Consider the following 13,991-nt stretch of genomic DNA (forward strand, 5'->3'; position numbering starts at 1 on the left):
GTCACCGTATACATTTGCCAGTAATAACCATTCAATTGTCAAATATTATAGAATGGAAAATTATTCCTTTTGTGATGGATTAAATGATAACAGTAATTGTTTGAAAATCTTGAAAATCTAAAAAATCTTTTTTCTTTTACTCTCCAAACTAAGTCAATAATCTTTAATTATTTAATCAATAATTATATTATTTCAATAAAGGCATCTATCTATCTATCTAATCCTGTCAGATCTATAATTTGTAGGGAGGCCCCGCCCTCTGACTATGCGATTGGCTGCCGCAGACGTTCTACTACAGCTGATGACTTGCCAGTGGTTTATTGAACTGTCAGTCAAGTCCGTTCAGACGTCTAGTAGTTAACTGATATAGTGAGAGCAGCGCGCTGGAGAACTGAGTGGATGTATGTGTGTGACTTTCATCTCATCTTCTGGAGGTCTTGCGGAGAAACGAATCACTTTGTATGGCTGGATTTTTGTGGCCGATGCATATATTGGTTTTCTTTTTTTAACCATGTCGTATTAACTTCATAGGAGTCATGCATAACTATTTTGGAGCTTGTTTCTCAATAGTGTTACTAATTTTGACGTTTTGGACTGAGGTGAGTTAAATTTCCGTAAGCCTTTTTAAGTCCACTTTTTCCTTCACTGTCTGTCACGTCCATAGATTTAACAGCCGCTTTACATTGAACTGAAACTCAAATTAGATTTTGGGATTCTTGTCCTAATATAATTATCCTTCTGTCAGTGGAATCATGTGATCCTCAAAGTTTAAAGCGTTTTAAAACAAGTCCGCGTACACTGTAATGCACCGACTTTGAAACTTTAAGTATTGCATAAATTAATAATACGGTAAGGATTTAAAGTGCATATTTCATTATTGCACGAGCCTGTTTATTGACGTTTGCCGCGAGTGCATTGGTATTTCTGCAATACCTGTAGTAGCCTACCAAAAAAATCATTTCTTAACCACAAATGTAAGTCAATGCACTACTATCGCTATAATTTTGTGTTGCGTGTGCTGCTTTATTATTAGAAACAAGACTCATTATTCCGTGCAATCATGTTTGTAATTCATATTTTAACTACTGTTTATGTTATTTTTAGGTGTGCCAGTCGTCGGGTTATTTAGAGCTCCAGTTGATCAGCGTGGAGAATGACATGGGTCAGCTCGCGAATGGAAACTGCTGTGACGGCGCGCGGAGCGCACGAGACGGTCTGTGCGACCGGGGCGAATGTGACACGTACTTGAGAGTGTGTCTAAAGGAATACCAGGTGGAGGTCACCACATCTGGCTTATGTACGTACGGAACTGGACGCTCGAGCGTGGTCGGAGGGAATACATTTCAGTTGAAAGGATTCAATGGAAACCCAAACAAGGCCAATGACCTCGGGACCGTTATCATCCCCTTTCAATTCGCTTGGCCGGTAGGTGTTTACCGATACGATCTCAACAAAACAAACAATTTTTTGTGAACACTTTCTACATAGGCTATATGATAATGTATATTGTAATACTTTATATAGACTATTACAAAAAAAAGCTCGATTTTGTGAACTTTCAGAGTTTGAATTTGAATTTGCTTCAGTAGCCTATATTAAATCGAAGGGTGTCAGAAAAAAAGGTTGAATATTTTAAAGGAGGCAAAGGTGTTCTTGGAATTGAAAACACATGATAAGCTTGTAACATGACTTTTGGTGAGTCTCAAATCATATATATTCCAGCTTATGTTAAGGGTTTTCCCCTATGCAATATAGCCTATTGCTCTAGCATATTATCCACCTTAAGATGGTTGGCTATATCGCTGATTTAAATGGTTATTAGGTATTTAGGTAGGCTAAGCTATAAACTTTACCACATTAAGATTATATAACCAGCTGGAAGCTTGTTTATTGATGGTCCAACATGATCTACTTACCTTGCACTGGCTAACGACCAGTTTAGACCAGTTAGAAACCAGCTACCATGTTCCATGAATTTACAGCAGATGGCCAAGACGCTCAAGTGAAACATGCTTGGTCTTAACAACACCAACTGGTAGCCTGCGCATTAAACACTCATTGCAAAGCAAATGTTTGACTCGGTGGAAAGTGGAGAGCTTGGTGTCACCGTGGTCACTGGCGTTAATCGTAGAGATGATGAGTAGGGCTTCTCCGGTTACGGCGCGCGTTTGGCTGCGCGAGCGGCGGCTGGTGCGTGTCTCTCGCGCGCGCTGAGCGTACAGTTACACGCGTAACTGATGGTGTCGTATTTATAGGACGTAGTGTGTTTTACTTCACGGGGCTGCAAGAAGACCATTAACACCACCTATCTATCTATCTATCTATCTATCTATCTATCTATCTATCTATCTATCTATCTATCTATCTATCTATCTATCTATCTATCTATCTATCTATCTATCTATCTATCTATCTATCTATCTATCTATCTATCTATCTATCTATCTATCTGTCTATCTCAGGCATTCTCTTTTTTCAGCAGGGGGTCTACAACAATTCAATCAATTTACAACAAACATTTACAACAAAATAGTTGCTACAGTTGATTTTACTGTAGAAAGGAACCTGCCACCCTTTCAATAAAACACATCTTAACAGCATCTTTTTCTTTTCTTAGTGAAAGAATCATAAGATATGATGAAGGGCAACAGTCGCATGAGTGCGCAAGAATGCTGTTTTGGGCAAAAATGAGATGAGTATTTTTTTTTAAAGAAAGGCACGATTTACACAAGACTGAGTTCTTGACTAGAGCTGGCATGCTCATGGAGTGATATCACAACCCAAGAGATAGAGAAGAGAAAGAGAGAGGCAGTGGGAGTTGTCTACACGATCATGTTTCAGATAGCAGCATTGTCGCTAAATAGACCAGAACAGATAGTTTGTAAGATAACGCAAGGCACATTACTGTGGGTAAAACATTTAACTCAAACCACACAGAGCTTACATCAGTGTGAGTTTATTTTATTTTATTTTTAAACCTGGTAAATCCGTTTTGTAAGTAGTGAAAACCACTGAATCACTGCATGTGAGTCTGCTTCCAGATTTCAGCCATGGTGATAACAGTAGCATTTTGGTGAGACCTGTCAGTGTTATGTACACATGCCTTTTTAAACATACAATAATTGCCTAACTGAAGATAAAATTGTGATAGAATTGTGACTGTGCGTGAATATTTTTTATATCTCCGCAGTGGTTCTTCAGTTTAAAAAAAAATAATCTATCTACAGTATCTATCTATCTATCTATCTATCTATCTATCTATCTATCTATCTATCTATCTATCTATCTATCTATCTATCTATCTATCTATCTATCTATCTATCTATCTATCTATCTATCTATCTATCTATCTATCTATCTATCTATTGTTGCATCTCATTCTAGCTACTGTAGCATGCTCACAAGTTGTTTATTTTATTTTGTTTATTTGCTTATGCTGAAGAACATCTGTGTTTTTCCAATCACCATATAACACGTTTTTTTTCTATTCAGTATGTCTACTGTATCACAGGGGACAAATTCTACCCTTTGAGTCTTAGTTTTAGGTGTAGCTAAGCTGTGTCTCAGAACCGTTATCTGGTCACCTGCTTACGAATAGGTCTATAAGTGCTGTTTCAACAGTTATTTGAGCAACTGATTTCACATTCAGCTGGTGCACATTTGAAGATCCTTCTCTGCTGTAACTGTTGAAGTCTGTGAAGTCTGTAGTCTTGTGTTAACAACTCTGGTCAAGACAGCCCATAATAGGAAGGAAATCCTCCTGCTGTGATGTTTTATAGTTATTTCTGGAACTGGCAAACCACAAAAATAAACACTTGCTAATGGGAATAATCCTCCCATAATGTTCTTCTCTGCAGCTTGTCTGCTTACAGGTCCTCACAAATTATTCAACAACGAATAGGAATGATGGCACACAATATAGCTACTGTTTGATACAGTTGCATCAACGCAGTCTGCGCATCATCATTGTTATTTAGATCAACATCAGCTGATTTGAAATCTGCCAAGACACTTGCATCTGCCATTGTCCATAGTTTCTTAACAAATCTGGTGTGCCAAGGGGAGGGACGCAGTTTACGGAAGGTGATGTTCATGGGCCTTATAAGTCCTGCTGTGCTTGACGTCCTACAGCTGTGAGATCTTTGATTCTCTTCCAGCATACCATCTTTTGTTTTTGGATTAAAAAAAATCTTGTCCCACTGAGCACACACACACATACCACAATTTTTTTTTTTTTAAAGCTTTTCCAAGTAAGAGCTCCCCAAGTTCATGTTCTGTTTTACGATTAGGATGTTTTCAGTCTTCAATCTAAACCCTGAATACACAGTCAAGAAAAGAGATATTTTTACAAACCAAACAGGAATGCACAATAACAATATATCTTTATTAAAGATAACATTAGCTCTTTTAAAAGCAGTCAGTGTATCTGGTTGTTTTGAGATATGGGGGTCAGGCCACTTAAATTACTGTGTCTTTATCATTTATGTCTCTGTTTTATATCGCATAAATGTGGACCTGCCAAGAAGCTGCATTGAAAGTTTTACTGAAAGAGAGAGGGATGCTAGTGACAAAACAAACTTGATTCTATAATTCTTCACAGCAGAAAAAACGCTATGAAGGCCTGCATGGCTAAATACTGGATCTCCTCTACTTTTTATTTTCAGATCTTTCCTGTCCTCCTTTCACCCATCCTGCTTTCTTTAAATCTTGGATGAGTGTTGGGTCTCTTGTTTCACGACTGTTTCTTTCTCCTATTTTCTGAGTGCTCTGTAGTTGGCTGAGCGTTAGAGCAGGTGTTTGATGCAAACCTGAATTGTGTTCTTCTGGACTCTAATGTCGTCTGCTGGTTACAGGACTGATAACAGTTGATATTTGACTATCAGACCTATTAATGCAAACATGTTCCGTTCTGGGCTGGTTCGGAATCATGCACTTTGTTTTAGTTTCATTTGTTTTAGTTTGCTATCCATCCATCCATCCATCCATCCATCCATCCATCCATCCATCCATCCATCCATCCATCCATCCATCCATCCATCCATCCATCCATCCATCCATCCATCCATCATCTTCTATCTAGAGACTTGTGCAATAGACTTTTAAGGTGTTTTTTTGTTGTTGCCCATTTTAAAAGCATAGCCCCATACAGATCTCACAATGTTCTGATTAGTTTTCTCATTTTTCTAAGATATTGAAATGATGTCATGTTATTGTCTTGCTGCTACTAACTTTTAGGGACTATTCACACAGAGAGATATCTAGAGGAAAAACTGTTTAAAAAAGGTCTTAGACAGAATGGCAAAAAAAAGCATGATGGCATTTCAAGTGCAATATTACTGCCATATACTCTTAAGTTTATATCAGGGCTCGATAATATTTTTTATAATAAGATAGAGATTATATTTTCTAGTTGTCCAGTAGTTATCTGCCATTAGAATTTAGATTTATGTACAACCTTTAATCTCTACCATCGTTACCCATGACATGCACGGAAAAGAGTTTTGCAAACCTTAAAGGTTCTCTAAGCGATCCTGGGTGACGTCACTTCTTGTTGACGTTCAAACTATTGTCAAACAAAACGGAGGCTAGCTAGACCCTCCCTCCTCCTCATCCCCGCACTAACCCCCCAAACCCCACCCCCAAATCCTTCTTGTCGGTTATTGGCTGGAACACTGTTTGTTATGTTTCGTGGTGCGGGTTAGCCCAGTTTGTTTTTGTTGTTGTTTGTGGAGCCTGGGGTGTCTACAGAGACCGCGTTTTTTTAGAGTGTGTTCAGGAGACAGACAGCTAGCGGATAGTGAGGAGATATTTGCTGTATGTGACAAAAAAATGTTTGGCCTAAAAAATGCGTGACATCGCTTAGAGCACCTTTAAGTATCGGTTGTAGCCTATACATGTAATGTACATCTAAATGTCTGGCCTTTTTTTCGCGTTTGACAGCGCAGATTTTAGTTTTTCAGTGGTAAATTCCTTTTAGAAGGTAAGATCACCATAGTAAAATCAAAATACACAGCTTAACTTGGCTTATTATTGCTAAAAAATAACCACGACCTCTTTCTTTGAAAATTGCACACAATAGAATTGCATTGTTAATTATGTGCCATGGAAACCCAAGCACATTGGGTATAAAGTGAATTTAGAACACAGGTGTGTTACCAACCTGGCATATCACATTCAGCTTTTAGGTGGAACAGTTCTCTGTGTGTGTGTGTGTGTGTGTGTGTGTGTGTGTGTGTGTGTGTGTGTGTGTGTGTGTGCGTGTGCGTGTGCGTGTGCGTGTGCGTGTGTGTGTGTGTGTGTGTGTGTGCGTGTGTGTGTGTGTGTGTGTGTGTGTTATTGTGCATTGATTTGCATTTGACCTGAATCCTTATAGACCGATGTGTTCACACCTGGTGCGAGTGATTCCCACGCAATTGAATGTTAATGAAAGGCACATTCAGGCTGGACTCTTGCAATATACAGTACAGCACGTCCCCCTCTCTGTCCTCTGATGTGTAAAAACTGTGGCACTGCTTGCTCAGTGTCACTTAGGAAGTGTAATTTATTCATTGCCTGTGTGTGCGTGTGTTCCTGTGTATCTGCTGGCATGTGTGTATGCATGTGGGTGTCTTATTTCCCTCTAACTAAGGAAAGATAAAATCTTCCCCTCTCCTGCTCCTCCCTAGACTGGTGGTTGGTGTCTGATGGCTGTCTATGGAGATTAGTAACTGTGTTACGCCACTGACCAGGTGCTTAAATTAATATGCTCATGCTGCAAACTAATTCAACCTTTCCCTTTCTTTAGTGTCCTGACATTGATTCATCAACATCCTTAATGGGGTTTGGATCTTATTCTGGATATTATAAAGCAGTACGCAACTCCTAGGGGGTCTGTGGCAGTACTACAGGGGGTCCGCCAATTATTGTTTCATGTCAAATAAAAATTTTGTGCAAAAAATACATTTTAGCATTAAACAAAAATAGAACATTTTGTTACCTTCAACCATCAACCATATAGAAGTAAAATAATTAGTTTCACTGTCCTTCCCAGTTCCCACAGTAATCATTATTTTATATTGTAATGTAAGCATCATAACAAAGTACTGCATACACATAGTTAATTTTACTGTATTTTGTAAGATGATTGTGATAGTGTATTAATACATTTTGATTAAAAGAAAAAAAGACATTTATAATGTTGCATAATATTTATATTTCAAATAAATGCTGTTCTTTTGAAATTCATCAAATAAATTCTTAAAAAGTGTATCAGGACTTCCACACATTTGAAGTGTAATGATCAATAAATCAAAAAGTCAAGAATGGAGTCTGTTTGAAGTTTTCAGCAGGATGTGATGTTCACAAAAAGCTCCAGGCAAAATGTAATGAACTTGGAAATATTTAAGAGAAACAGAGCAGCAGATAGAAGAGAAAGATTGTGTGTCAAAGGAGATTGGACACTTTGACAAACAGAGAGTACAAAGGAAAAAATATTTGATGAAAAAACTGATGAACACAAGTGGCAGAGCCCAACAAGACAAGAGTGACGGCATTAAGCAATATTACTGCCACACTCTTAAGTATATACAGAGGTGGGTAGAGTATCCAAAAACCGTACTCAAGTAAAAGTACAAGTACTTCTAGAAATATTTACTCAAAGTAAAAGTAAAAGTAACAATCTTAATAGTTACTTGAGTAAGAGTAAAAAAGTATCCAATGAGAAAACTACTCAAGTAGTTAGTTACTAGTTACTTCGGATCATAGGCCGATATATATGATATATATATAAAACATGATATGATTTAGATATTTTTTATTTAAATGACTATTATTATCATAATTAGTATCCAATGAGAAAAGTATCCAATGAGAAAACTACTCAAGTAGCTATAGTTAGTTACTTCGGATCATAGGCCTATATATGATATATATATATATATATATATATATATATATATATATATATATATATATATATATATATATATATATATATATATAAAACATGATATTATTTAGATATTTTTTATTTAAATGACTATTATTATCATAATTAGATAGGCTATCTTTGCCACAAAAACAGAAGAGACAAGCATTATTTCTGCCATCTGTAGCCCGAAAATCATTGCCTGTCCTTTGGTTTGTATAATAGTAACTTATACAACTACAGTTGGATTATTAGACAATGTCGAAATATAGTGAATCTGCAGAGTTTTGCATTTAAAGGCATGTAAAGGGAAACATTGACACAGAGAAGAAAGAGTTCAAACTCTACTCCGCTACTGAACATCTGAACACAAACGACGATCAAACGCACATCGACGGATCTTCTTCTGTCTGTTCTCCAAAATGTAGCTAATCAAATGTATATTTCTGCATGCATGTTTAAACTGGTCAACAGTGTCTAAGGCAGGCAAAGGCATTCGTTTTCAAGTTGAGTTCGCACGCCACTGCGCAATACACACATTACCGCGGGATGGCGGGTGTTCATTTCATATGTGGACAATGGTAGCTTATTTATTGTATAAAGTAATGTATAGGCCTATGTCCAAAAAAACGGGTAATGTCATACTTTGAAGTAGTGCTATCATATTGTAATAATCTGTTTGGTTGTAAAATGTATTACCTGAATGAAATTAAATCGAATATCGTCCTGTGGAACGATATTCGTTCCACAGGATATATCGTCCTCAGCATACGAAGATAATAGAGATCTTCATCGCTGGCAAAAATTATGCATTTGCAGATTTGCGTTCACTTGACTGTACTGTAGGTCCACAGCCACTTCATCCAGCTTTCTTAATGTTCTTAAATCTTCCTGTTACGACTCCGAGTCGAGTGTGAATTGAAAGCGCTTCAGACGATTCAGTGCGTGCAGGAAACTGAACAGATCATACAAACTGATTCGCGAACCGATTTAGACAGATCTGCCCACTTGTTTGATGAAGTCTTTGAACAGAATCGACTCAAAAGAGTGATTCATTTGTGAATTGAGCATCGCTCATGCCCAGAAAAAAGATACAGCGCGCTTGGAATAAACTACGCATTTAACAACACTTACTGCATTAAAATAAAGTAACGAGAGGAACGTCGCTCAACGTAACGAAGTAAAAGTACCGTTTTTTTATTAGAAATGTACTCGAGTAAAAGTAAAAAGTACCCACATTTAAATCTACTCTTAAAAGTACAATTTTCCCCCAAAAATACTCAAGTAAATGTAACGAAGTAAATGTACTTCGTTACTACCCACCTCTGAGTATATATAACAGGACTTGATCATATATTTATATTAAGATGATGCCTGTGTTTTGTAGATGACAGTTGCCTTACAGTGTACATTTTTTTCATAATGAACATCCTTCAATCTCCACCACCATTATTGCATACTTTACGTATCTGTTGTAGCCTGTCTACATACAAGGAAAATGTACATATATAAATGTCAATGAAATGCCAAAAAGAACAAAGGATTTGTAAGATTTGTGAATTTTGCTTAGAGGTTTAGTGAAAGGTTTGAAGCCATGCCTGCATCAGGAGTCTTTCCTTCTTACCATTTACTGCATGCACCTACAAGTTTGAGTGGTTTGGCTTCACTGATGTTAGCGTGCTGATTCATGCTTCCAGAGAAAAGGTGCATGAGTGTCAGCACACAAAATCCATGGGCATGTTTCTCATGCCGTGCTGCTGCAGTAAACCTGATCTCTGCCCAAACCAAAAAAATTCATCTTCTCTGCAAAACATAGATCTGCTAAAAACACCTCTTCGTAAAGGTCCTGTTTTCCACAGTGGCTCTTTGAAACATAAAAAGCTGTTTCCTTGCATTTCCTGTCTCAAAGTATGGGAAATCTGTGATTTTAAACTAATTGTATTTCGTAAAGACTTAACCCTTTAACTGTCTCCCCCCTTTTTGATAATAGACATGAAAATGCACTATTTGTAAACCAAGAATGCTTTACAGTAGGCCATGTTTTGATAGATTTTATACATTCGGTAAGTTTTGGTTTCACATTGCAACAATTATGCGAGCGCACTAAAATAACTTTACATGACATACTTGCGTCCAGTCGTCATCATCTGAGCTGCATCTGGACATTGATTGGCTTGTAAACGGACGTGCGTCTGACGTCAGCGTGTTGTCAATTCGGCGGGTAACTTTGAATAATCAGACGCATATCGTTGCCACTATACTGTTATTATTACGGCTTTACTACCTCCAGCACCAACTATACTTGAGGCTAGTTCAAATTCGCCAAATTTATTTATTTGACATTTTATTTATTGAAGAGGAATAACCCCTTGAGATGAACCATCTCGTTTTCGAGGGGGGGCTTAATTCCAAGTACAAAAATTAACATTGACCTTACAGCAGCAGTCAAATAAAACAGAAGAAACAAATGAACGTCCTCATTGTGCAAACATTTTATCGTCGCCGGCAAGAAAGGAGGAGAAGACTGCAAGCAATCTTGCGAGAACCACCGGAAACTTCCTGTAAATGGTCTGAAAGTCTGACTCTGAATCATACAGAAAATGCTTTCACACTAGAAACGAACCAAACCTTTGTTCAGTTTGACCCGGACCGAGGCTGCGTTCCAGTCCAAAATTGGCATGCCCTTCACTTGCTAAGTTCACTCGGATGTACGTCATTGCTTACGTTGCACGAGTGCCCACTACAGGCGGAAACTGCAATGGGCTGAATTGGAACGTCCTAAGCCCTTGATCACTTGGAATCAACTATGGAGTTGATTTATTATTTAAAATTTTTCCCCTTTAATAATTTGTTTAATGCAGCATCCAAATGTATATAGGCGTGCTTGGGTTGTTTTAAATATTTTTTTTAAATAATTGATATATCATAGAGTTATTTGTTGTGGTGGTAATTAGACGAGATCTGTGCTCACGTCACAATCGTACTGCATTGTGGTACATATAGATGCCTGAAGTGTACATGTGAAGTAGGGAACGTGGGTTCTGTCCATATAAACTTCCCTCGTCCACTTCACGAAGTGGAACGCACTTCAAAATGGCGGCAGGGATTCCCCCGAGGGGATGTGCTTAGGAAAGTTTGCAGGTGCGTGTCTAAATGTGGACTGGAATGCAGCCCGAGACTACCTCTTTTCGTCTGACCAAATTTCGTCTTTTTGGTCCGGACCGTGGACACTAGGGGAGGAGCCTGCTAAAATAATTTAAAGTACCATTTTCATGGTAACTCAATGTCCAATTTCAAATTGGTTTTCACAGGATGAAATTTGACTTCATAAACTTTCGAATTATATCTAATTTATGATGACTACTAAAATATGTGATACGAAAAAAAGGCAATAAATAAAAAGAGCGCCAACCGTCACGCTCAGCGGGTTGGTGACAGTTAAGGGGTTTTATCTTATTACACATGCTTTTCTGTCTTGTGTCTGTGCTAGAGATTTCTTTCCATTGTTTCAGACATTTCCTGAAATGTCCATCCAGGACAGTGTTTGTAATCCCAAAAGCACTTTGGTTCTGTCAGATTAAAGGAAAGAAACGCTACTACCCCTAATTTGATACGACCTCTCCCTTACCTCACAGTAAAATACTGCTGGGTCAGGAACCTTTTGAAGTCATGTTGTTAATCGACTTGACTTAGCAAAACATTTTCCCACGCAATGAATGAATTAAAGAACATCGTTGAAGTATGTGCAGTGTAGAAAAAACATGCATGCATAAACATCTCACAATCATTTATGAATTTGTTGACTGCGGCAGTGACCTGATGCACACTCATACAAAAGTCCTTACACCATCTCATCGTTCATCTGGTTTATAACCGGGCTAATCAGTCACCAGACTGTGGGAACCAGGTTATTCACATTGCTATTATGACTTGCATCCTGTTAAAAAGGTACACACACATATTCACATGCTATCTAAATGAGGACATAAAAAAAATTTGCTATTGTTTTATAATGGCTACAAACTAACCATATCCCTAGAGTAATAGAAAAAAAATCCCTAGATATTATTATACTTTAATATTTTTAATTTTGATTAGATATTTTTTCTTCTTTAAGGATGTCGATGCCCTTCTATGTTTTGTGAGGTTAATGTGAATACATAAACATTGAACTTTTGGATGGTTGTAATCAGTCTTTATTTTACTTTGCCTCTGTAGACAGACTAATAAGTACTGTGTATGTATGTGCTTCTTTTGCCATGGTTTTTTGTTTGTTTGTTTTTTGGACTACGTATTATTTCATTGATAATTTCTGTTTGTCTTTTGCATAGACTTTGACTGCGGAGACCTATATGTCTGTGTATATTAGCTAACCAGCTCTTTCTCTCTATCTCCTAGCTAGCGTACACTTTGATCGTGGAGGCTTGGGACTGGGACAACCAAACGATTACTGACAGCAGTGAGTAATGATTTCCCAACACCTTGACACACACTACCACGCTTTACTGCGCACACGATCTTTAAGCAGTCCCTCTCTTGAGCATGTTTACATCCACAAATGACACAGAAAGTCAGATTTGTGCAGGCTGGCTTTGACATTTGACTGAACATTCTTGAATTAGCAAACTCCAGGGTAAGACTAAGGAGATGTGCTTCTCCTTTAAAACGTATTTAAATAGATTTCCAATGGTTTTAAGTTACGTGTTGCCGCACAACCTACACATCTCAGAATAAATGCTCCTGAAAAATAGTTTATTATTAAAGCATATATGTCCAGAAAACACTGTTAATTTTAACAGAAAAAAGCAAATAGCTCTCCCTTTCACTAAAAAGCTGTCACTCATTTTAGTTAATTGTCATCTCACAAAGTTCTGTTATAATCATTGAAGCTGACTGCACAATGAATCTTGTATTTACATAATGTCTACACTTTGTCATAATGAGAAGATTTTATGAGTTTGCAGAACTTAGCTCTGCAAAACTCCAGTGTTTGGAGCGGTGAGTGGATTCTAACTTAAATGCCTCTGATTGGCCATTGCATTCAAGAAATCAACAGATATGTTTGTGATTGGTTACATTGCTCAACGTTGCAAAAACACATTGTAAATATAAATCTTTGACACTATCCAGAGTGCAAACACTGGATCGCTTGCCAAATATGTTGGCACATATGAAATGGCATATCAGTGATCAGGAGAAAAACTGTAATAAAAAAAGCAGGTGGACAGGGTGGTCGATCAGATTGTTAAGTCAGAGCTGGATTCCTGTGGTCTGATGTGTCTTTGAACCATTAAGGGGTACCCGCAGGCCCATGAAGAATGTGCATGCACAGAACTCAGCAGAAAATTACACAGGTTTCTGCAGAATCTAAACGTCCCTCATTCACTAAATTCCAAATATACCCTCTCTACATGCTCACGTTTAAATATTTTGGCTAATTTGATCTACATTATTTTAAAAAGTAAAGTTCTCCATTATAGACACCATAGTGAAGGTTTAAAAGTCCACTGTCATTTTTTTCTCATTAAAAAGTATCCTACATAAACAACTTGACAGCGAATGGTTGAAGCAAAAAACATCATAAAAAACAGTGTATTTCAATGAAAAACACAAAACTTTAAAAAGCTCTTCTCAGGCAAAACAGGAAACAGAACAATCTCTATACATGGACCAAATCGAAGAACTAAGGGGTCGTTTACACAACACCGTTTCAATTGAAACCAGAATACATTTATGCATTTTGGCCGTTCATTTACAGGCGTACGACAACAGCGTTTTGGGGGCCTGAAAATGTACATTTTTGAAAACGGGTTTCAAAGTGCAAGTTTTTAAAACCAATACTGTTATAGTCTCCGCGTAAACTACAAAAACGAGAATTTGTGAAAACGATGATGTCATGTGCATTACATTACATGTTCAGTCTATAAACGTGTAGTGTTTACTTACAAAGTGAAATCGGCAACTACTGTCCAGGCAAGATATAATACAGCGTTTTTAGTTGTTTTCGCGGATCCGTGTGAACGTGGATTGTTTTGTCATCTTTGTCGACTGAACTCGAAGGTAAAACTTTTTTGGTTTTAGTACA

General features: G+C 37.5%; 1 protein-coding gene across 2 annotated transcripts in view; it reads left to right on the forward strand.

The window, feature by feature from the left end:
* Positions 1-352: 352 nt before the first annotated feature.
* The window catches only part of jag2a (jagged canonical Notch ligand 2a), a 41,405-nt gene continuing 27,766 nt past the window's right edge, over positions 353-13,991 (forward strand). For both annotated transcript variants that reach the window (XM_079634579.1, XM_079634580.1), the window contains exons 1-3: positions 353-599; positions 1,105-1,425; positions 12,305-12,365. In XM_079634579.1, coding sequence (XP_079490705.1) covers positions 537-599; positions 1,105-1,425; positions 12,305-12,365 — 445 coding nt within the window. In that variant the 5' untranslated portion in view covers positions 353-536. The remainder of the gene's footprint in view (positions 600-1,104; positions 1,426-12,304; positions 12,366-13,991) is intronic.

Source organism: Phoxinus phoxinus, assembly GCF_949152265.1.
Source record: "Phoxinus phoxinus genome assembly, chromosome: 14".
NCBI lineage: Eukaryota > Metazoa > Chordata > Actinopteri > Cypriniformes > Leuciscidae > Phoxinus > Phoxinus phoxinus.